This window comes from Sturnira hondurensis, unplaced genomic scaffold (assembly GCF_014824575.4).
Source record: "Sturnira hondurensis isolate 20B ecotype Veracruz unplaced genomic scaffold, ASM1482457v3 Scaffold0004136, whole genome shotgun sequence".
In the NCBI taxonomy this organism is placed as follows: domain Eukaryota; kingdom Metazoa; phylum Chordata; class Mammalia; order Chiroptera; family Phyllostomidae; genus Sturnira; species Sturnira hondurensis.
Window position 1 is genome coordinate 38,522,518 of NW_028076767.1, and position 25,673 is coordinate 38,548,190.

Here is a 25,673-nt window from a genome sequence, read left to right on the forward strand (position 1 = left end):
AAATGTAAGCATCCTCTGAGACAACTTCAGGTGTTCCAATAATCACTTCATAGGGGTGCCAGAAGGAGAAGAGAAAGAACAAGAAATTGGAAATGTATTTGAAAAAATAATGAAAGGAAACTTCCCTAATTTGGTGAAGAAAATAGACGTGCAAGTTCATTGTTGTCCTCAGCAAAGGGCAGATAAAGTGCTTCCCAGACAAGAGAAAACTAAAGAAGTTCATCATCACCAAACATTATATGAAATGTTAAAGGGACTTATTTAAGAAAGGAAGATCAAAACAATGAACAATATAATAAATACATTCTTGTCAATAATTGAATGTAAAAAACACACTAAACACACAAGAAGAACAGGGACAGAATATGGATATGAAGAGCATTTTGATGGTTGCTGGAAGGGCAGGAAGAGAATGAGTGAAGAGGTGAGGCAATTAAGATGTACAGATAGGTAGTCACAGAATATCCATGGGGATGTAAAATACAGTATAGAAAATGGGGTAGCCAAAGAACTTAACCATGTGACCCGTGGACACGAGCAATAAAGTGGGGATTGCCTGAGGAAGTGGTAGTTGCTGGGTAAGTGGAGCAAAAAGGGAAAAATTGGGACAACTGTAATAGCATAATCAATAAATATAATTTTTAAAACAACTGAATGAGGACAGCTTGCTGTTTCTAGCCAGAAACTACCATTTGCCAAAAGGAGGGAAGTCTACCGTGTTAATGGGTGGGGAGCCGCTGGCATCACAACTCAAGGTGAATGAAAACACATTGGTTTAGTAGTCTCAAAATATTGTCCTTGTTATACATACTGTACCCAAATCTGAGCACTGATTGTAAAACCTGTTTAATTCCAAAGTTTCAGTGTACTGTTAGTCACATATGAATGGAAGAGAACTTCAAACATTCAATATATTTTATATCATTTATAGGCCCCTCAACTACAGTCTGTCTCCCAAACTTTTGCCAAAATGGCTTCCTTTAAAAAAAATGGATCAGGGCATCCCACTGCATAAATACCTCTGATTAGTACCACCATCTATAAAATACCTTTCAGATTCCTTTGCTGAGCATTTCAGGGTCCCTGGAATGAGGCCCCTGACTCTTGGCCTCACCTCCTGTCACCCTGCTCCCTTCCTCACCATGCACCCTTTGCCCCACAGCGTAGGACTCACTTGCCCTATTGTCCATCTTCCTTCGCCTTTGCTTATACCTGCTTCCTCTTCTTTGTGCCTGGGAGACTGGCAGCCCAATCTGTCATCTCTTCTGCTAAACCTTCCTCCCCACAACACTTCTACCGTACCCGCTCCGTCTCCTTATAGTGGCGCATAGCACTCTGTACCGTGATTATCTCTGTCCATCTGAATCTTCTCCACATTAGACGAGTTCTTGGGACCATGATCTTCCTTTTCTCTAGCACAGTGCCTTGCATATTTGAACTGCTCAATAAATGTTGAACAAGTGAATGAGAAAACAGAAGAATGAATGATGGGATGCAGCACCACAGAATTAATTGTAAGCAGTGGAATGAATGTACAAAGTTGGGTAATAATGTCATTTTAAGTTATCATCTATGAGTATATAAAACCTTTCACCAGAGTACGTATGTGCTGTTATATTCTTGCCCATAATCTGAAGTATATGGCCTATGATATCTTTTTAGAAAGTGGTTTAGTTCATATCATGCTTGAATTGGCCCTTAATTCTAATGTAAAAGGCCAGTTTATAGCCATGGATTTTTCAGGGCTTTGACTTTCAACTAGGAAATTCATGAAATTTTCTTTTATTCAGCATTGCCAGGAAATGTAGTCTTCTAGATATTTTAATATTCAAGTTTATAAAGAGAATTAGCACATATACATAGATTTCAAGAAATTATATTATAAACTGCATACGATTCCAAGAAATTATAATACAATAAGCACACTAAGTTTATCACGATTAAAATTCCTCTTTCTTTGACTTAGAAGACTGTCCAGATCCTATAGTACCTAACATTTATCTGTACACGCATCAAAGAATTATGTGCTATGGGATGAAGGGCTGGAGAGGAGAGGGCTCATTACAGAAGAGCACTGATGTTTACGTCACTTCCTGCTTCGTGCCTGGCAGGCGGCCAGTGAAGGCATCTCGCGCGCTTGGCTACGTCTCCAAGTTCTTTCTGAACACCTGGCATGCCAGGATGTTTAATTTTGTAATGTTGCACCTCCACCTCTAAAAAAGTAAGTTTTACTTGGTAAAGCAACAAGCTCTATGAACATTTTTTAAAATATTTTGTATTTATTTATCTTTAGAGGGGAAGGGAAGGAGAGAGGGAGAGAAATACCGATGTATGGTTGCCTCTCATGGGTCCCCTGCCGGGAACTGGCCTGCAACCCAGGCATGTGCCCTGACTGGGAATTGAACCGCGATCATGTGGTTCGCAGGCCTGTGCTCAATCCACTGAGCTACACCAGCCAGGGCTCTATGAACATTTTTTAATAAATAAAATGGACTTTCATTATTTTATTTCATGCAGCTAAAAAAAAATCTCTTCTTTTTACAGTGGCATTTAACACATTCCTAGTCAAATGCATTTTATGAGCTCAAAAATGCCATTATGAATCCATATTAAAATGCTGGAATTGGGTGAAAAAATGATAATATCCTCCCTAATAAGCCCTTTAAAAGTATAGTTTAAGATAAGATCTATTTCTCCTTATCTAGCTGACCAACCCAAGTAACTCTTTTAAAAAGTGCTTCTACTTTGGAATCATGAAGCTAGAAATCGCTTAACCCCCAAGTCCATCCAAGACTTGGAATGTTGCCTTTACTTAAGTTACTTCCCAGTTCCTTTAGGAAGCTTATTTTAAAAGCTAATCTACCTCTTCTTCATGGCGCTCTCTTCTTTGATTCCCTTCAAAGAAAAAGGGAAGAAGGGGGAGGGGGAAGGGGCAAGAGAAGAAGGAAGAAAGGGAGATAGAGAAGGAAAATCACATTTTTTTTTTAACCAGGAAAGGAATCAAGGCCGCCTTTAAAGATTGTTTTTTGCACTGGAAGTGTCCCTTCACCATTTCTGCACTTCAGCGTTCATTTGAAGGGTCTGCTGTTCGAGCTCCTGGGAAGTGAGGCATGAGAGAAACAAAGCGTTCCCGTTGTGCTATTGCCAAGCGATCTTCAGTTCTATTCTAAACATGTGCGAATTGAATTCAAGGAGGCAGTGTTTGAATCCTCAGCTATCACCACTCATTTAATTATCTGAGTTGCAGCTGTAACGATATTAGCCAACTGTCTGGAGTCACAGCCTCCTTTTAGCAAACAGACGCTGTATGGCATGGTGAACACAGACCGCCGAGCTCTCTACCTCGTGCAGCAAGCAACCCACAGGGCAGCCCAGCAGTTGAGTCTGGCAGCCAGCGTCTCCAACCAAGTTAGGGACTTCTGTCAGACTGTTTTTGGAAAAGAGGTTCAGTATCAGAGTCCTGCAGACACAGGAGTATCCTTACGCATTTGTAAGTAGACTGTATTTTCCACTGGATAAAGGCTTAAACTTTAAAATTTACAAGGTGCTTTTATATACACAATTAAATTTGACCTTAACTCTGTGAGGGAAGAAAGTACTTCATTCTGGATCCTATAATGTCTAATGGTCTAAGTTTTACACACGAGGAAACTGAAACCTAAAGAAGCTAATGGACTTAATCAGAGTGATGTTGTTAATACATGGCAGAGCCCGAATGTCAAGGCCAAGTTCTCTCTCAGTCTTACCTGGCTGCATTCTCCCACTCTGCTGCCCTGAGGAAGCGAAAGGCGATTACATTTTGTCCAGCAGTTCTCTGCCTTGGAAAACCTCCATATACAACATAAAACTCCAAATGCTTTAAGGAGAAGGATACAGGGACCAGAGCAGAGATTCCAGGGAGAGCAATTCCAGCAGGATTGGGTGGGCTAATCGACTCCGTTTAGCTCGTCACTGTAGAAAACTTTCCAGAAATATTTTATGTCTATGTCAAGTTGTCTCTGATCTACTACTTTCACCTGTCAAGTGGGGCATTCTTGCAATTAAATACATGGACAGACCTCACTAGTTTATCTCCTCAACTTCACAAGAATTCCATTAATATAATAATAAAGGAATTTTTGAAAGATAAAATTATCTTGGGCAACAGGAAGAGGCTGGAGGAAACTTGAAAAGCATGATAGAAAAAGCCTATAATACTATGAACAGAATGTTAGTAGAAGTCAGGAATGTTAACTCCGGGAATAAGGACTCAGAGGAAATGAGGAGCTCAGCAGAGAAAATGGATATCGCCTTAAAGAACACCCGAGTCTTCGAGAGCAGACTGCTAGGAGAAATAAGGGCCTACCTCACAATCTCTTAATCCTGCGACTATGCTATTACCCACATGCAGACACATTTTTACCCAGGTGCACTACTGCATTCTGCTTTGAACACTCAACATTATGTTAATGTTGCCACATTTCTAACATAATTTTCATATTGTCCTTGAAACAACAGCCTAATATTCCAATCAGTTGACTTTGCATCAGTTATTCAGTCATCCCCTCTTGTTTTTTTTCCTAGTAGAGATAATTCTGAAATGAACACCTTTGTTCATTATGTTATTAACTTGTTTAATACTATTGATTGTGATTAGACATAGTGAGGTTGTGTTTCTTTAAAAAACACATCTAAACTCTGAAGGACGACAGACGGGGAGAGGAGACAAGACCGCCTCCAGCACTGGAAGCTGTAAAGGAAGTAACTGCCCAGAATGTGTGCAGAGGGGACGCCAGCCAGAAATGAGCTGATTGTCATTCAGAAGGAACCCCTGAGAGGCGCAGGACTCGGAGGGGCCAAGGACCGCTAAGAGGAGGTGTATCCGATTCCTGGGGCTGCCTACCAAGGCGCAGAGCACCTTAAAACAACAGGAATCTATTCTCTCCCAGATCTGGAGGCTGGAAGTCTGGAGTGAGAATGAGGCAGGGGGGTTCCTTCTGAAGGCTGTGAGGAGGAACCTGTTCCATGTCTTTCTCCTGCCTTCCGGTGGTTGCCAGCCATCCTTGGCACTCCTTGGCTTATAGATGCATCACTGCTTCTGTCTTCCTGTGTCCCTGAACCTTCACGTGTTCTGGTAAGAACAGTAGCCACTGGATATAAAAGCACAGTCTAATCCAGTAGGACTTCTTAACTTCTCTCTATCTGCGAAGACCCTATGTCTAAGTAAGGTCACATTCTCAGGTACCAGCATATCTTCTGGGGACACAATTCGATCCACAACACTGAGGTTGAGGCATGAGTCTGGAGACAAGAGAAAAGGTTGGAAGCAGTGAATGGCATTTCGGGAATCTCCCAGGACCCACGCAGCCAGGTGAACAGCCTCTGCAACCCCTGCCTAGTCCCCTCCCAGTCAGGAGGTGAGGGAGCTCTTCTCTCGGGGCACTCCTGCGGACAGCTCCTGGCTGGAACTAAGTCTGTGGGCTGGCTCAACCCCAAACACCCTCCTACCCTGGTCCCAAGACACCCGCAGCCAAAACCCCCAGAAGAATAAAAGTGGGATTTTACACTGGGAAAACAGAACAGCTTCAGAGAAAAGACCCACATTTGGGACTCCCTCCGTGAGAGTCAGCTGCCTGTAGGATGCCCTAAAGATGACATGCAGTCTATCAAGCTTCTCCCACTTCCCCTCTCCCCTGTACACACTGCCTTCATTGCGTCTTTCTCGGTGCCTTGCACTTAAATGTATGTAAACAGATAAGGGCCTCAGTATGTTTGAGGGAAGCCTGTAATACAAAGGAATGGAAGCAAGTCAAAAAAACATGATTGAGAAAGGAATCAGAGCACACATTAAATGCAAAAAAAATTTGAAAAAACCTCTAGTATCAACACAAGAAGAAATATTATAAAAGAAGACCAAAGGTTTGGTTTTTCCTTCTCTATGTTTGAGTTTTGTGTCATGATTTTTCTCCCTCCTCCGGGTCCCCTGTACCAGAGGGGCTCCCCTGGCTTTGTCTCCATGGCTAGCTGTCTCCACGCAGACTCTTGTCATGCTCAGCAGCGCCCCCTCCCCAGTTTTACCCCTCAATACCACCGTTCAAGTTAACGCTAGAGTTATCTCCCCCAAACAAATCCGACTGCAGGTCCTTCAGACCACAATGCCTCCCCATTACCAGAAGGAACAAAATCCAGGCTCACGCATAGCACCTTCCCATGCTCACCTCCTCTCCCTCCTTGCCTCGTACCCTCTGCTCTTGGCATAACTGGCCACTTGCCATTTTCCGAATTGCTGCCCCACTCATGTCCCACACCCTTTACTCCCAAGGTCTCTTTGCTAGGACTACCATTCCCTTTTCTTCCCAAGGAAATCCTACGCCTGCTTTAGGAATCTGTTCAGATGTTGGGCTCCTGTAAAACTTCTCTTTGTCACCAGGAGGTAGATATTGCAGTCTCTTGGGTGCTTTGCATTTTCCCTTGTTAGCACGTTATACTTATCTGCATTCATTGTCTCTGTTACTCAGCCACACTGAGTACCACAACCTTTGCCCTCATCCAAGCTGGAGCATCAGTGTGTAAGTTGTTACCCAGACCCCACAGGACTGCCTCAGCAACACAGCCAGTGTGCGAGAGGGACAGAAACAAGAAGGAGCAGGTTACCATGTTGCCACCAGGAAGATCTTGCGTTCCCTCGGCATCTTTCAGGCATGCCCTGAAATAACCTATCATTTCTGAGTTGCCCTGTGGTGGGCAGTAGCATTTCTCTATCTTACATTTGAGAAACTAAGGAGGTTATACTTGCTGCTCAGAATCACCCAGTGAATCGGGGAGTTTCAGCATGTGAACCAATGCCTCCTATAAGCAAAGGCTTATACCACAAAATCGTAAAATATTAGCAAAGCAAGAATTATTCTTCAAGCCCTTGACTTAGTATGTCCTCTGTGACCTCAGTGCTGTAGACTGTCTGAACAGCTGAAAGATCTGAAGAGGAAAGAATAAAGAGCGAAATGGAGACAGAGAGGAAGAGACAGAAGAAAAGAGAGGAGACCTAAGATGAGGCAGTAAGGGGTGAGTTTTTTATCAGTGTCCTCTTTCAAATCCGCCCTCCGCACTCATAAAACCGAAAGTTCATTATTGTCAGCTTTCTTCTTACAGTGATAACCACCGGCTTGTAGGTTTGGCTGAAAGTAATTCCACTCGGCTGCTTTTTTAAGGCCTCTGGCCTTAGAAAGTGACTTTCTTCTTGGAGCAAGCAGAACTGATACTTAATACCAACCTTTTTAAGAGTCTCAATGAAGAGGGATGAGGTACATGGAAATGCTTTAACGTTGTGCATTAAAGCTCTCCACACACGTGAGTTGTTAGCACCATTAGCATCATTCACATGGTCTCCACGCTTCAGTAGTCTCTGTTGAAAATTTGGGTAAAAATAGCCAAACTGCTTGTCTTGCTAAGATGTAAGGAGTTTATGACCACATTTATTGAGCCCTTCCTATATGCCAGGCACCAGACTGACTTACCAGCACCATCTGGTTTAATTCTCTTAGCAATCTCAACTTACATAGTATTCTTACGCCCCCCATTCAAATGTAAAACTGAAGCTACAGACTTTCTGTAACTTGCCCGAGAACGTACAGATGTTAAGTGACACAACTTAGGTTCTTTCTGCTCTCACGTCCAGGCTCCTCACCAGTATGATCATCTGAGCTGCGTGTGCAGGCGTTAGCATTATGTAGATCTCGTGTCTTTATCGGGTCACCTTAAATGGAGGCAACTTGCTGCCGCAACACTAAGATGTTTCACTGGGAGCAAACTTGCCCATCAGCAGTAGGTGAGGGAAGAGAAACCCTGAAAGGTCGCTGTGGCAAAGCTGGTTTTAGAACCAAATCTTTTGACTTTCATTTTCAGGGTTGTTTCCAGATACCCCACCATCTACGCATGAAATTTGAAATATATTATCTCAAAAGTTTTCAAAGCTATTTGGAAGGGACATCATTTAAAAAGGGAATCTACATTAGCAGTGATGCAGATTTCAAACAGGCAGAAAGCAGACGGGGGCCAGGGAGTTTGCCTTGAAGGACAGCGTGGTGCACCAAGATGCCTCCCAGAATGGGGGAAATTAAATGAAAAGTCAGCAAACAAGGTAGAAAAGACAGCCCTGAAAGGGCCTGAGAAACTGAACAGAAACTCCGAAGGAAGATAAATGGATAATTTAAAAGCCATTCAGTTTTTAAGAAAGACAAAGAATAAGCTACATTGCATCAGAAAAGGCCTAGAAACGATGATGGATGGGGCCCTTCACAGGAGGGGCGAGCACCACAGAATCACAGTTGCCTGCACAATTCCCAGCTGAGGGCGAGTTTGAAGAACTAAATAAGGATATGAGACTGATATGGATTGAAGAGTGTTTCAAAATCTATTTAATGGCCAGGCAGGGGACATTGATTGCCTTTCAGAGGAAATGTTTAGGATCAATGAGGTAGTCATCCTTTATTTGGCATGGGGATTGGTGACGGGAGTGGGGGAGGGGTTATATGCAACATCACAACAAACATTAAGCTACTAAACTAATTTTTGAATTATGGCGGTAAAGCACTGTATTATTTTGATCTTTGTGAAATAAGCCATTTGTCTTTTTTATCCTTGTAAGCTTTCTTTAAGTATGCACAATCAGATGACTTGTTATTTAATAATTCTAACACATGATCAAAGATTGCTAATTCCTTTACCCCAAAGTTCACGTTAAGCTGTTAAATACAGTATTTCATTGTTAAATAGTTTATACACACCCAGCAAACAGAATCCAAAAGGTACAAAAAGCATCAGAGAAAAGGGTCCCCCAGGCACTCAGTTCCTGTCCCTTGGGACAGTCACCGGTAACCAATTTCCTGTGTGTCTGTCTAAAGACAGTCCATATAAAAGCAAAACAGTTTTACACTGTTTTGTACATAATGGTCACACATTTTGTTTTATAGCATGTCTGTCTGTCTGTATGTCTGTATGTCTGTACACACGTGGTGCTCATAAATGATATATATGTATATATATCCTGCCTAACCCTGCTCCCTACCTTGTTTTTTCACGCTTCATAGCACTGTCTCATTCTTTTCGATAGTTGTCGAGTATTAGATTTTATAGATGAGTGAATTATTAACCACTAATTAATTATTTAATTATTTGAGGACTCGATGCTTCTAATATTCTGCTGCCATGAACAAGTGCAATAAATATCACTATACATGCATCATCTTCATACTTTATTTGTAGGATAAATATGCAGAAGTGGAATGACTGGGCATTTGGCATATGGACATTTAAAATGTTGATAGATATTGCCAACTTTTCCTTTCCATTGTTGGAACAAATTTACATTCCCACCAGCAATGTGTAAGCTGCCTGTTTCTCTACATCCTTCCTAACACAGTATGTTATTCAACTCCTTGAATTTTGCTGATAAAATAGGTACAGAATCTCTCTTGTAATTTCCACTTATATTTTCCATGTCATAAATGTGTCTGACCACATTTTTAGCAGAGCTTTATCTACTGAAGAGCCATTGGTACTTTTTCTGTTGGGTTAGTGATCTTTCTTCTCACTGACTTGTAGGAGATCAGTATATATTAAGAAATAGACTTACTCTGTAGCAAAAGTGGCAGATGTTTTTCCCGAGTTGTCATTTATCTCTTTACTTTGTTCATGCTGTACAGAAATACACTAGTTTTATGTAGCCAGATTCATGAGTCTTTTCCTTTATGGCTGATGGAATTTATGTCCTACATAGAATGACTTTCCTGTTCCAAACTTATAATATTTTTTAAATTCTCGGAACTTATTTTAGTGTTCTGTGGCTTCATTTTTATATTTATATCTGTTATTTATCTGACTTTGCTTTAGTTTGGGGGATGTAAAGTGGAAGCTCAGAATAGTTTTTTTAAATATATGTATTGATTATGCTACTATAGCTGTCCCATTTCCCTCCCCTTTATTTCAGTGCACCCTGCAGACCGCCTCCCACCTGCATTCCCCCCCTTTAATTCATGTCCATGGGTCTTACATGTAAGTTCTTTGGCTTCTATGTTTCCTATACTATTCTTAACCTCCCCTCGTCTATTTTCTACCTACCATACTACTTATTTTCTGTACCTTTTCCCTCTCTCCCCCTCTCCACTCCCCTGCCAGAATAGTTTTTTAGTATGCTACCCAATTTCTCAGTTTTTGACTAATCATTTTCCTCATGATTTAAAATGTCATTTTTATTGTACTCTAAATTCTATTTTTACTCTTTCTATTCTGCTCTATTCATCTGCCTCCCTCGTCATGCAATTTTAATTAATATTGCTTTATAATATATTTTAAGCCTAGTTTCACCTTCCCCATTACTCTTTCAGTATTTTCTGGGTATTCTCATTTATTTTTTACATAGAAGCTTTAGGATTTAGTTCAAAAACAAATCTAGTACGCCTTTTTATTGGGATGAATATTTAATTTTAAATGATCGATGTTTGAAAGTTAAATTAATATAAAGCTCCGCGACATTGAATCGAGAGAAAATGTTGCTGATGAGGAAGTTTTTGTTCATAAAATTTTAATATTCCCTTTCTTAAACTGTACCTCAAACACATAATAGAAATAGAGAGGGCATCGGTCCTGCTGTCCCCAGACATACAAACTATTCCCATATGTTGGCCCTTTGGAGAGTTAGGAAGCAGAGAAGAGCCACGACAGCAAACCCTCAACCAGATCGTAAAGTAGGCAGACTGGCCCTTTCCTACACACTGGGAGAAGGCCAGCTAGTGGTACAGCCTCCTCCCCATACACCCAATGCTATGGGCAAAATATCATTCCTTTCTTGTCTTTTTTCTTTCTCTCCAAAATCTCACTTTTTAAATTATATGGTAAAGTTTAGAAAAAAGGAAGCTTCTCTCACCATATGGAGTGAAACCCCCAAAACAACAGAGGATTTTCGTCCCCAGGGATCTTTACCTAAAGTCAGAGCATTTCTCGTGGGTGTTGCAGGCCCGGTTCTCTGTAGATGGGGGCTTTGGGGGGCCGGCTTGATGGCTTTCCTGTCTTGAATCTGAGCACTAGTTGGTGCTGGGCATGAGGACCATTTCCAAACTCTCACAAGAAACGCTCAGTGATCATTGGCTTTGCATGGTGCTAATAAGAAGTTCATTAGTACAGATAATTAGTCTTTTGAGTCTTTGGGGACTTTCAAATACTGTTGGCCTCCCATACCCATGAGGTCCACATTTGCATATTTAACCAAGTGGGGATCAAAAATATTCAGAAAAAATGTTACATTGTTGTTGACATGTACTGTGCAGTTAGGCCTACGATGTTTTCATCTGTACTGAACATGAACAGACTTTTTTTCTTGTCATTATTCTTGAAACATAACACTAGTAACAGTGATTTCCACAGCACTTGCATTGCTTTAGGTATTACAAGTAATCTGGAGATTACGTAAGTGCACAGGAGGATGCGCACAGGTTATACGCCAATACTTTGCCATTTTATGTAAGGAATTGGGCATCTGCAGGTTTTGGTGCTCACGGGCATCCTGGAACCAATTCCCTGTGGATACTGAGGAATGAGAGTTTAAGCTAAAAAAACAGAAGAGCAAATACTAATAGAGTATTCTAGAATCCACTCTTAGAGGTACCGTACTCAGGACATCACGCCCACTGAGGACCTGGAATTGAAATTCCACACTTGTCCCACCCTCTCACATGGGCACCATATCCATCTTGTTTGGAGAAGCCTAGGGCTCAAGGCCCATAACAAGCAGACAAAAAAACCTATAGTAAATAACTCTGTGCAGCCCACCAACTCAACTTTAAATATGGTCTCTTTTACACACTGAACTCTGCAGAAATAATAGATTTTCTCTATTTCTGTAAAATCTCAGGTACACAGTTTTATGAGAAAACATCCCGGTATGTGGAGAGGTGGACTCTTTCCATGTGGCTGTGCCTTAGTTCCATGTCCCAACCGCCTCTTCTGTGAAGCCCCCTCCATCAGGACCTGTGGCTTCCAGGTCAGCAGCCCTTCCTTCCAAGTCAGACGTTGCCTACCCAGTGAGCGTGACTGACTAGCTCCCAACCCGCTCTGAAAGCCGGACCAACAGGATGGCCTGTGACAGTATCCTAGAGGAGCTCATTAGAGCAGAAGAGACAGTTCTCTTTGCTTCCGATTACACTCGCTGTCTTGAGACTTGCCTACTACTTAAAACCCTGGTTGTATTTTCCTGAGGCAGGAGAGAGTAGAGAAGTCACAAATAAAAGCTTCACTCTCTACATCTAATGTTTGGGAGGTGGTGTTTCTTCATTAATCGGTGAAGTCACCTCCCTGTGAATTGGTCTTGAAACAGCATCACAGTCACTAGACAAGAGTTGCCCCATCCTGACACTGCAGTTAGGTGTGGGACACCTGTCGTCATCAGCATCCCGGTCAAGGTCTCTTCGGTGAAGATGCCAGGGCTCTGCACTTAGACGGGCCTGGACTGACATTCCAGCTCTGCTGTACACTAAGCCATGCACACTTGGGCTCTTTTTTTAAAATATTTTATTTATTAATCTATAGAAGGGAAGGGAAGGAGAGAAGGAGAGAAATACCAATGTATGGTTGCCTCTTGTGAGTCCCCTGCTGGGAACTGGCCTGCAACCCAGGCATGTGCCCTGACTAGGAATCGAACCGCAATCGTGTGGTTCGCAGGCCCGCGCTCAATCCACTGAGCTACACCAGCCAGGGCGCACTTGGGCTCTTTTGACTTTATTTTCCCAATCTCAGGCTCCTCACAGGTCAAAACAGGGCCACTGGGACCTACGCACAGTGCTGTTGTGAGGTTAATCAGCCAACACATGGAGAGGTCTCAGTACGGCATTCGGAGCACAGGACACATCCGATGCTTTGGTTAGTTTGTTTTGGCAAGATGTGTTTTACTGTCTATCACAGTGAGCAAGCCTCAGCCCACAGAACAGATTCAGCCCACAGACGTGTTTTATTTTGTTAAATGCTATTTTTAAACTGATAAAATATCCAGTTTGCCATAGGCCCCACCACTCCCTACTATATCATGTAGCATACTTCATTCTTTAACATTCCTGCCCTGGCCCTGTGGACATTTGAATTTAAAACTCTTGCCCTATATTATGGAAATAATAATGCTATTAATCCAAGGAGACTAAAATCCCTGTCTCATAAATTCAGAATGTTAATGTCATTCGTAAATATCATTTTCCACAAAGGAATCCCTTAAGCATATGAATAAAATAAGCCAAACAAGCAACCTGGGAAATCAGGAAGGAAATGGAAAAGGAAAGAAAAGAGGAAAATGACTATAATATTTTGTTACATTTTCACTTTTACAGGCACTGCTAATCTGCTTCAGACCTTGGAAGGAAAATGATCTCTTTCTAAGTTATTACTTGTACTGTAATTAGCTTTCAGGATATTAGACATTGATGCTACAAACATCGATGGTATAACGTGTCTGGACCGTGCCTTTAGGATTCCGATTACAGATCTGAATCGTTCTTGCAGTGGATTCTAATGAGCTTCTTGTCTCATACAAAGCATTAGCTCTGTAGCTTTACCAGCTTTACTGCCACTTGGTTAATTGTCTTACATTATTTAGGTTTTAATATCTCAAATATCACTGGCAAAACAAAGTTCTGACAATATTTTTTGATTCATGCAAAAATCTGGCATAGCCACCCTGTTATCGCTGAATAGTAACAGACCCACAGAGTAATGTCATATGTAAGAAATAGTTTTCCCAACTGGAAGAGAATCCCACCCAATACGATAAATGTGGCATAACACTGAGCTCGGCTATGGAGAACATCACATCCAGTTGCTATTTTCCTTTTCTGTCCAGGTCCACTTGGTTCACAGAGAAAATCCAGGCAAAATGGATGCTGCCCCCCAGTCCCTCTCGTTCCCCTTCCTTGGAAGCCCAAACTCCCTAGGCCTGCTGACTTGCCACCAGAAGGAACTGGCATTTACTGAGTAGTTCCAGGCTAAGAATGAGCAACCTTTTAAGAATCTTCTAAAGAGTCCAGGAGACTCTGGGGGTTCCAGTAAAAGAGGAGACACTGCTAGCTTGTCCCTGACTCTCATGACCTCGGGGAAGGAGGCTGCTGGGCGAGTGTGGGGCAGCCTTTCATGCTGGGGAAGCTGAGAGTCCCTCGTGCCAGCCACCAATTTGAAGCGTGGTGGGGGTTTCAATCTCACATGATTCCTGGGGTGGCAGAGAACGCAAATGGCAATAGCAAAAGACCCATCATGTGGAGCTCAGAAACTCACTCAACGTAGTGTGAACAGAAATGGAATTTTTTAACTTAAGCAACTGGGGAGCTTAGAGGTACAATTGGCTGGCGGCCTTCAGCTGGATCCAGTGGATTCAAAGCCACCATAAGACATATGTCCCCTTTTCCCTGCCTAATTATGTTTTGGCTTCACCCAATCAGGCTTTCCTCACATGTTTTGGTAGCCTAAGGTCACATGTTTATTATAAGAATTATTCACACTAGAAAAAGGAAGGAAGGGAGGGAGGAAGGAAGGAAGGAAGGAAAAAAAGAGAAAAGGGCAAGGGAAAGAAAGGAAAGGGAAGGTGAGGCGAGGCAAACCTCATCTGCAGTAGTTCCAGGTAAAACCTAGAGAGAGCTCTAATGGCCTAGGCTTGGTGCCCATACCCACCCCTAACCACTCCTCAGGGCCCCCCAGTTGCATGGGCCTGGACTGTGTGCCTACTCAGAGGACGTGGAGTGCATTCTGTTGTAGCTTCTGCTGTCTAGTATGGCTCACTGTACCTCACTGCCAAAAGACGTTAGCTTACCACTCCCAGTGGAGGGGATTCGTTCAAGTACCAAGATGCCTAGAATCATCTGACACCTGTACCGGTAGACAGAAAACAGAGACTTACAAAGTAGCATTAATTCTCTCAACTAGGAATTGCATGCAGCCACTGATAACAGATCTGAAACCCAAGTAGCTTAAACAAAAGAGAAATTTATTTTTCTCTCTGATAAAAATAATACAGATAAGTCCATTTGAGGCTGCTATTATGTGGATGTTTCATAGTCTTCAGAGACCCAGTCCCTATTTATACTCAAGAATGCCTCATAGTCACAAGATGGTCACTGTATTTCCAGCCATCATGTTAATATTCCAGCAGCAACAAAGAAATAGAGGCAAGGACAAAGGATGCACGTCCCAGCTGAATAAATGCCCATTTAAGCTTTTCCTCAGATGCTCCTCCTTATGAATTCTGCCTACATCTCCCTGGCTCAGGGAAGGCCAAATGCATACTGGGCAGGCAAACTAGCAATCTCTGTTAGAGATACCAGAGTCCTGGTGGAGTAAATGACTCTGTCCCCAAACAGGACAGAAGGCCTAAGGCTAAAGCCCTTTAAACCCCACGCATTCTAGCCTCAGAAGAACCCAATAGTACCTGGTGCCTGGCCCGGTTACATGTATAACATAACAAATGTAAATGGTTATTCATTTTCTGGTTTTAGCCATTACACACTAAAGATTCATTTTCAAGCTGCTTTTTTTAAATGTGAATGTTTAAAAATATGTATCCAAAAAGTCTTGGCTTTCTTCTGTGTTCACCAATAGTGTTTATTTGTTTTTCAAAGTAAGTTTTAAAAACTGCAGGGAGCCTCCTATGGTAGTTAATACATTATCTTAAGCAATTTAAGGCAAATTAATTTTTACACAACCTTGAGTTTCAAAGGCCATTGAACTGGGGAGGGAGGGAGCGGGGTGTAGGAGGAATCTGCCTGCTGCTCCCCACCTGGGCCCGCAGCCAGCCCATCTGCTCTCGGTTCGGGGTCTAGCACTCCGGCTGCCCCCTGCAGACGCTCCATGTGCCGTCTAGCTCCTTTTTTCTTTCTTTTTTTTTTTTTTCACCCAGGAAGAGGTTAAAATGCCTAGAAAGATGTGTATTTCAAGTTTTCTAGAAAAGTTGATGGCATTATTTTTGGCATTTCCAAACTCTGTTTTTTGTTCCAGAACTCAAGTTTCCACTGGGTTTTATGGGGTTTTTTCTTCTTTTGTTTTGTTTCTGGGTTTTATTCTCTTTTAATACTTTTCAGTAGGGTCTCATAAGACATTTATACCAAATGAGAAACACTAAAAGGTTCAGGGTAGGGGGTGGTGCGGTTGGATGTGTGAGTTTGGATGAGTGACCACCTGAGGGTGGCTACCATGTGGCCAGGGGATTGAACAGGAGCAAAGGAAAGCCCGGGAGCCCTGTGCGGGGCAGCAGCAGGTGAAAGCAATTGAAAAGAGGATGGCCGCCTGAACTAAAAATTTAAAATGGCAACAGACTGACACCCAAAGACGCTTTGGAAGTAGGAGTGACGAAACTTGGTGGCAGTTTGGCTGTGGGGGGGAAGGGAGGTGGCATCAATCACCTGTAGATTTCCGCGTTGGGCAGTTGGGGGAGATGATAACACGCAGTTCCTGAGAGAGGCAGCCTGAGAGCAGCATCGGATTCAGAGAAAGGTGGTCAGTTCAGTTCCGGGCAGTCAGTTCACGGTCCGGCCTTTACAATACAACCGAAGAGTGGAAGGTCGGCGAGCCAAGCGTGATTCTTAGTCAACCGCATCATTGTAGCATGGCCTACAAAATCCAGGAATACATCAGAATAAATCATGAATAATCTTCACCCTTGGGAACCAAGAGGAGCTAGCTGTTCAACAGTTCAGTACCTTAAAGTCTGGATTTGCTCACAGAATTGGCCACGTCTCTCTGAAGTCATATACCTGAAGCAGAAGCTTCCACCGTTTCTCAGAGATGCCTTCTGCCAGTCATGTGAATTCAAGAGCGTTTCAGGGCCCGGCCCCTGCTGCTTGCTTGCTGGCCCCTCCTGTTGAAGGTCTGGGCGGAGATGCCACCAGTTGGTCGTATCAGCAATGATTTTCCATTTCAAAATGCCAACCCCTCACTGGGCTGTTGGACATTTCACTCAGAAAGTAAATGATACGGTAGTAAAGTGATCACATCTTTGTAACAGCACCATTGCCCTCAAACAGATATTTGAGGTGGACTCCAAGTTTGTTTTTATATTTTTATATTTCATCAAAAGGTAGATATTGTTTAGAATACATTGAATTCCCTCTTCTCTGCCATGCATTGTATCTCTTAGTTTCCAATTATTTCTTTTGAGCAAGTTAGAAATGGGGGAAGGCAAAAAACACTAAGTCTTATTGTCTGCACTTTGGAATATATCCTTTAACAACAGATGTGAAAACCATCTTCTTCCTTTGGCTTTAAAATAAATAAATAACTGTCTTGATTTCCTCAACTTTTTTATTATTTTTATTTTTTTAAATATCTTATTTATTTAGTTAGAGGGGAAGGTAGGGAGGAAGAGAGGGAGAGAACCATCAATGTGAGAGAGAAGCATTGATTGGTTGCCTCTTATACACCCCAACAAGGGACCAGGCCTGCGACCCGGGCATGCGCCCTCCTCGGGAATTGCACCGGTGACCTTGTGCTTTCTAGGACGGTGCCCAACCAAATGACTCATGCTGGCCAGGGCTCCTCAACATTTTCAAAAGGTACTAATGACGTAGTTGGACATTATTGGGGTCGAAGATAAATCTGGTTTCGACATGGTGGGGCTCCTCTGTGCTCCCTTCCAATAGTATAGGAGTAGTAACTTGTTCTCACGGCGTGGCTCACTCATTGCTTGTCCCCTTGTCTCACATCTGCCCCATCTCTCCAGCAGCTGAATTCTAAGAAGTGACTGTGTGTGCTAGGAAGCACGCACTGGGCCGGGGGTGGCAGATACGGATCGTGATGGCAGAGGAAAAGCAAGGCCAGAATCTGACTCATGGCAGCGTGGTGACCTGATAAAACAAGGTCTAAGGAATAATGATAATAAGAGGGAATACTCTGCTCATGTCCCACGGGGGTCATTCTGGATTTGGGTTTACAGCAGGTTTTTGTAGCAGGTCAGAACATACTGACCCCACTCTCCGTCACTAGCAGCTGTCCTGGCCTTGACCCTCCTTCCTGCCATGGTTCTGAGGGTGGAGTGGAGGAGGGGCTGTTGTTCCCAGGAGTCCCTGAGGCGGGAGCTAGACATACAGGAAAGAAAGGCCTTGTCTCCACTCTCCCTGGGAACTCTTGGGATAGTACCCAACACAGAGTTGTTTAAAACCAATGATGAGAGACTCCCACTCCTGGCCATAATAGAGCGACAGGAGCAAGAAAACAAAACAAAAAGTAACCCCAGAAAAATACGTGGAACAGTTTTCAGACAGTGGACAACAGGCAGCACAGTATAGTGATTCGTGAGAGAGGGGAACAAATGAAAGGAGCTTCCAGTTGTCCTGGCTTCCTGGCTGGAGGGAGTTTCCAGACCAGGCACAGAGAGGGGAGCCTAAGCAAAGCCTCACTGAGATGAGGGGCAGAGCCAGGAGTCTGGGAGGCCACAGCGACGGGAGGTCCCAGGGAAGTGCACCCGAGGAGAGAGCTGCGCAGGAGAGAGCTGAGGGCTGTGGAGGGCCCTTGGGGTCCCCAGGGCTGCTCACCACATGCATGTGAGGAAACTACTGAGGCTGGGAAAAGAGCCAGCAAAAAGCAGCCAACAGAACAATCCTCACAGGCTGGGGAATAGTCCATGTTCCCACCAGACAGGATATTAAAGAAAAACCTTGAATATATGAGGTACTGGGTACAGGTCTCAGAAAATTAATCTCTAAAAATTATTGCCTAAAAGAGGCCTAGATAAAAGGCTACTCTGGACCCACCCAGCAAAGTTCAAAAGCAAGCCTGGAAAGAACTGAATTATTACTAAGTAAGCTAACTGCATTCCAAAACCAAACTAAAAAATGTTTAAAGAAATGCTTACCCACCAACAATGGATTAGGGTCCCCTTTTCTCCACAACCTCTCCAACACTTGTTGTTTGTTGCTTTGTTTATGATGGCCATTCTGACTGGTGTAAGGTGGTATCTTATTATGATTTTAATTTACATCTCTCCGATAGCTAGTGATATTGCACATCTTTTCATGTGTCTCTGGATCTTCTGTATGTCCTCCTTGGAGAAGTGTCTGTTCAAGTCCTTTGCTCACTTTTTAATGGGGTTGCTTGTCTCCTTAGAGTAGAGTTGTCTAAGTTCTTTGTATATTTTGGAGACTAAACCCTTGTCTGAGGTATCATTGGCAAATATGTTTTCCCATATAGTTGGTTCTCTTTTGATTTTAATACTGTTTTCTTTAGCTATGCAGAAGCTTTTAATTTTCATGAGATCCCATTTGTTTATTCTTTCCTTTATATCCCTTGCTCTAGGGGACATGTCAGTAAAAATGTTGCTGCGTGGAATATCTGAGATTTTCTTGCCAATGTTCTCCTCTAGGACTTTAACGGTGTCACAGCTTATATTTAAGTCTTTTATCCATCTTGAATTTATTTTGGTGTATGGTGTGAGTTGGTGCTCGAGTTTCATTTTTTTGCACGTAGCTATCCAGTATGGAAAACAGTATGAAATTTTCTCAGAAAACTAAAAATGGACCTGCCTTTTGACCCAGCAATTCCAGTGCTAGGATTATATCCTAAGAACCCTAAAACACCAATCCAAAAGAACCTATGCACCCCAATGTTCATAGCAGCACAATTTACAATAGCCAGGAGTTGGAAGCAACCTAGGTACCCATTGGTAAATGAATGGATCGAAAAATTATGTACAGTTACACAATGGAATTCTATGCAGCAGAAAGAAAGAAGGTGCTCCTACCCTTTGCAACAGCATGGATGGAAATGGAAAACATTATGTTGAGTGAAATAAACCAGGCATTGAAAGACAAATACCATATGACTTCACCTTTAACAACAAAACAAACAAACAAGCAAAATATAACCAAAGACATTGAAAAAGAGAACAGGTTGACAGTGACCAGAGGGGAGAGGGGAGGGAGTTTCAGAGGAAAAGGGGGAAGGATTCATGGGAACAAGTATAAAGGACACATGGACAAAAACTAAGGGGGTGGAAATGGGAGGGAGGTGGGGAGCACTGGGGGGTGGGGTGGGCTGGGATGGGAGTAAAAGACAGAAAAGTGTACTTGAACAACAATTAAATTTTAAAAATATATACAAAAAATGCTTTAAAAAATCCAGCACCCAACAACATAGAATTCCCAGTGTCTGGTATCCAATCGCAAATCACCAGGCATACAAAGAAGCAAGAAAATTGGACCCATAATAATATAATAATGAAAAAAATCAATCAATTACAGACTCAGAAATGATACAGGTTGTAAAATTGATAGAGAGGACACTGAGACATTTATTATATTTTGTATGTTCAAGAGGGTAGAGGAAGGGTTGAGCATGACAAAGGTATTTTTCAAAAGACTCAGAGTAAACTTCTGTCCATGGGAACTACAACTCTCGAGAGAATTCATGGCAGACTAAGTTCTGCAGAAGGAAAACTCAGTGACAGCAACGGAAAATCGGAATTTGGTCCCTCCTCTCTCTGCATCCTCCGGCTGCTAATTCTACCCAGCACACTCGTTCCAACTCAAGTGTCATAATAATGCTCTTCCACGGGTTTTGATTTCACCCCATCTCTAAAAGAAACACCCAAACGGTGAGGGAATCACCTTAATTATACTTATATATACTATACATATATAATGTGTTGCACAAATACATTATATGCATCTACATATGGAGTTTGTATATGTTTATTTGCTTACATATGCATGAAATGCTTCTTGAGAGATTCCTGAGTTGCCTCTAAAAAAGAATCTGGGTGTCTGGGGCAGGGAACGAAGCGAAATTTTACACTATGCTACTGTACCCTTTGTATCCATTGGACTATGTGAATATATTACTTATCCAAAACATAAATAAAAATGGAATAAACTGCATGTGATGGTCACACGGGGACTCGACCATGAAGTGTGAGTGGAATCAGGAAGGAGGTGGGGGAGTAACTAGGTGTCCAAGGCTGTGTCCTCTGGTGGGGCGAGTTTCCAAGCCCCCGCCTGTGATGGGCCAGGAGGGAGCTTGGGACCCGCAGCAGCGACAGCCATACAGCTGCCCCAAGGGACAGTGAGCGGCACCTCCCAAGCTGGGGCGTTAGGTCAGTAGGGACCGGAACCTCCACTTGGGGCAGCACGCCAGTTGTCAGTGCTACACTGACCGAGCAGGTTGCAGTTTAAAGGCAAAACACTGCAAGGCCTGGAACATTAGGTACAAGTTATAGGGATATGTAGTTTTCAGCTCCATACAAGGAACAACATTCTAAAATCAGAACAGAGCAAACCGAACCTCTCTGGGAGGTGATGAGTTTACTGCCTCTGGACACGTTTAAAAACTGAATGACCACACCGCAGGGAGGCCACAGAGGAGACCCAGCAGCCCCCAGCGGTGGGGGCTCAGCAAGGGGCTTTTCCAGGGCCTCTGCACGCATTCAAGTGCCTCGCCGTCTGCTCCTCTGGCTGGACAGGGAGCAGACGGGCGAGAAGTGAGCCCTCTCTCCTTTGCTGCATGAACAGCAGGTCAAACAAGACGGGTAGTAGAAGCGTTTGCACAGAACCCATCAGGTGGCACTCACTAACAAGGAGCTTTTAGGAATATTCTCACCTTTCTAAATACGGGGACATTTGTCTTCTGGGTGGCACCTGGCACATAATCACTGAGAACCCTTTGCTCTCCAAATTCTAATAGTTCTATATTTTCTTGGTTAACTGCATTTGTGTAACAAATTTATAGTGAGAGTAGGAGTAATGCTTCAGGATTGGCTTTTTGCTACCTTTGCCTAGAACTAGCACCTACCAGGGAAAAACACATCCTAGTTTGTCAATTCTGTGTTTAAGGATAATATAAAACAAAAAGAAGCAATTCTGAGAAATATGTACCCCTCCCCCGTGCAAATTTTTTTCAACACAAAAGAAGAGGTAGAACAAAGAGCTACATAAAGGAAAGAAATCTTTTGGGGGGACTAAGCCACATAAATTTAAATGGTTTAAGGAAAAAATTGGTGAAGGAATTTGAATCATGGACAGGTGCTATGAATGTAATTTAAAATGCTCGGGAACCTGCCAAAGAAGAGAAAAATGTGTTGCTTTTGAGATCATTTCCCAGCAGCTTCATAAAAGAAAACTGATTACAGGAATTTAATAAGTAAAACTGAGCCAAAATATAGTAATCAAATGAGTTTTTAATTACATTTCAGGCAGAAAAAAATCCAGTTTTTGCTCTTGGGATTAAAAAAAAAAGTTCTGGAGAAATGCTTTTGTGCAGGAAAATAACGTAAACACTAATTTCCAGAGGAATTATAGTAGTCAGTTTAATTAAAAGGCTTAAGCAGAGAGAAGGGGAGCCAGTGCCAAACTATGTTAAATAGAACCCCGGCATTCATGGCTACCTCACACTATTGTCTAATTAAAGCCCCATGCATTGCTCAGAAACGAGTACCTGCATTTTTCTCATGGAAATAGACAGGATTTTGATCACTGCCTGAGTTATTCAGTCGCTGTATTACTTTTATATAGAATAAGTCAACATCTGATTTAAAATTAGATGTTGTTACATGTTGCTTGATGTGCTAAATATCACTTTTTTTTTAAGAGAGAGAGAACATGCTGTGTCTAAGGGGCATCGATGTGAAGGAACATCATCTCAGCCAGGTTGGAGTCCTCGCTGCCCCATAGAATACCAGGTTATTTCTGGGCTTTTTAACCCGTCTTACTTACTTACCTTACGTCTAGGCACGTCTTACTTGTGGTCCTATGACTTCCTGGAGTGGGCGGTGGAGCGGATGAACAGGTGGCTCACCATCGCGCTTAGGGAAGAACATCCTCAGCTAGAAGAGCTGTTGGAGGACTGCTCTCGGCCGCAGGCCCTGCGCAGAGAAAGCTGCTTAGGAGGCGTGCTGAAGCCGCAGTGCGTTTGTTTCCCTGGTGGAGAAGGGGACACGCCAGCGAGGTGTCTCATCGTGGAGCTAATGTGTGGCCCCAGAACACTGACCCAAGGTGTAAAACGGGGACTCGAAGTGTTACGTTTCCGTGAGCGGACGCCCCCGCAGGTCCTCGATCCGTGTTTTCGTTTGTTGCCTTGTTCCACTGTAGGTAGAAGCGATCCAAGTTTCGTGAGGCCAAAAGTTTGTGAGGACTTTAAAAAAATACAGAATTAAGTAAAAAGGAAATTTTTAGAGGGAATCACCTGCAGTTAGGATGCCAAATCCTGGGCTTCATTAGCCTCATGGTCTGTTGGCTTCTGGCCACAAGCTACATGCCCTCTTCCTTCATGTCTCCTACACACCCCCCCCCCTCCACACTCTTTGTCTTTTCTCGTGCGTCTATTTCCACACATGTTCTCACGGTGCTCTGTACGTTGGGCACAGCTCCCAGATTCTTAGCTTTAAAAATGAGCACCTCTTCTTGTTTCAGGATTTACTTTGCCTTTCTCATGTAGGTAAGTTCACCTGGAGTCATCCATAGTAGAGTAATTTTTTGTAAAATTTTACTCACAGTAGGTTTATTTTTGTAAAATTTTCAGTTCGGGGTCTATCGCGATCTAGAGGCCTCCATGGCAGGCAAAGATGGAAGTGTGAACAGACAGGTGTGAGCTACATCCAGGTGTTTTGTTTCTTGTCTTTTTCACTGTGGATCTAAAACAGGGTCATAACCTAACTGTCTGGCACCCTGGAGTAGTACCTGGCCACGTGTCTTTTTTCATATTCTGCATAGGCTCTATTCATATAAAACAATGGCACTAAACACATATCTCCTTGTTGTAAATAGTTCCTGTTTACCAAACAATCATCACTTTTCATTTCTTACAGCTGGTTTCCATTCTCATAAGTGAAAGCTGGAAAATCATGTCAGTGACTCTGGTTCCTCTCCCCCACCTTCCTGTTGTTTTATCTTAGGCGTTGGTGAAGGTCAACGTGAAACTCAAGCCAATGCTGGATTCAGTGGCTGCCAACAGAAGTAAGTGGGAGGAGTTGCACCAGAAAAGGCTGCTGGTCTCAGCTGCCTCCCCCTCCTCTGCGGGTCTCACGGTGGCTGGAGAAAACAGTAGCTAACCCTCAGGGTCAGCTTCTGCTGCAAAATGCCTGCATCCTCAACGGCCAGCTTTGGTCCAGCCACATCATCATTTTGTCCTTTAATCTCAGACAGACATAAAGTCTGAAGGATGTGCTGGGAAGCATGCCTGGGCTTTCACCTTGAAGTGTGGTCAGCAGGAGAGAACGGGACATGGAAAGAGGAGGCGGCGGAGCAGGAAGCACATCCCAGGGTCCTCTGCTTCCATGCTGAGCAGACGGGGACTGAGACTGAGGCAGGCGCTGGGCGGAGGACCACTGTGATCCAGGACCCGAGGACAGCCGGCCCTGCTCATTGTGAGCCAAGGGAATGCAAAACACCACAGGCATCCTTAGCACTGCTTCATTTTGCACACAGCTCTTTTATTTGTTCCAAGCCAAACAAAGCCTGACTTCGCTTCCTTTCCCAAGAGCCCTTTGTGCCAGGCTGTTCCAAGAATCCCAACTTATATTCTGTAGACGTATTTTGTTTTTCATCCTAGAGCTTCTTAATGGTGGCTCAGAGCCTATAATAGACTTGCCTCCCTAAAAGATAAACTATATTATCCTTATAAAGACCAACCATTCCCACATTTTTCCTTTAAAAAATCCATACTAGAAATACATCGAATGTGTTTGTCTTATTGGTGTTTATATAAGGTTCACACAACACTGCATTGGAATCATGATCCCCTTTTTTAGTTTTGTAATTCAACCTTCATTGTAGAGCAGTCTATTCCTAGAAGGAATAGATTAATTGGCTTTAATTAAAGTCAGGGTGAGCCCTGGCTGGCGTAGCTCAGTGGATTGAGTGCAGGCCTGCGAACCAGACGATCACAGTTCGATTCCCAGTCAGGGCACATGCCTGGGTTGCATGCCGGTTCCTTGCAGGCTAACTACCAGCAGGGGACACACAAAAGGCAACCATACATTGATGTTTCTCTCCCTCTCTCCTTCCCCTCTAAAGATAAATAGATAAATAAAATCTTTAAAAAAAAATAAAGTCAGGGTGAGCCCTGGCTGGTGTGGCTCAGTGGATTGAGCCCTGGCTGGTGTGGCTCAGTGGATTGAGCACTGGCTTGAGAACCACAGAGTCTCAGGTTCAACTCCTAGTCAGAGCATATGCCTGGGTTGTGGGCCAGGTCCCTAGTAGGGGCCACACAAGAGGTAACCACACATTGATGTTTCTCTCCCTCTCTTTCTTCTTCCCTTCCCCTCTGTCTAAAAAGAAAATAAATAAAATCTTTTTAAAAAGTCAGGATGAAAGGAAGTCTAGGAAATCTCTAGTTGGACTTACCACAAGTGACATGCAAACATTTAGAAACTATTTCCCACAGCGAGACTTTTCGTAAGACACCACAGCATCATGGAGTATGATCATTGACTACCTTGAGTTCTCCTCGTGATGGTTTTTGTATGAAATTGAAGATTACTGTCAGTACCAACCTGTAGCAAAATACAGGAGTCCCCAGTTTTGGATTTTTCCTTAAGTGTAAGAAATAATCCTTGAAAGCTAGAGAAATAATGGTCTAGACAGAGAACAAATATTCTATTAAAAGATTGAAACAAGGTGAAGGGACCAGTCAAAGAACATATATGAAGGACCCGTGGGGACTGACTGTGGGAATGTGGGGTGGTCTTGGCA

At 43.1% G+C, this 25,673-nt stretch overlaps 1 protein-coding gene across 1 annotated transcript in view; it reads left to right on the top strand.

The window, feature by feature from the left end:
* PDE11A (phosphodiesterase 11A) overlaps positions 1–24,825 on the top strand; it is a 326,451-nt gene extending 301,626 nt beyond the window's left edge. The window contains exon 20 of the mRNA XM_037044380.1: positions 23,876–24,825. Coding sequence (XP_036900275.1) covers positions 23,876–24,031 — 156 coding nt within the window. The 3' untranslated portion in view covers positions 24,032–24,825. The remainder of the gene's footprint in view (positions 1–23,875) is intronic.
* Positions 24,826–25,673: the final 848 nt, after the last annotated feature.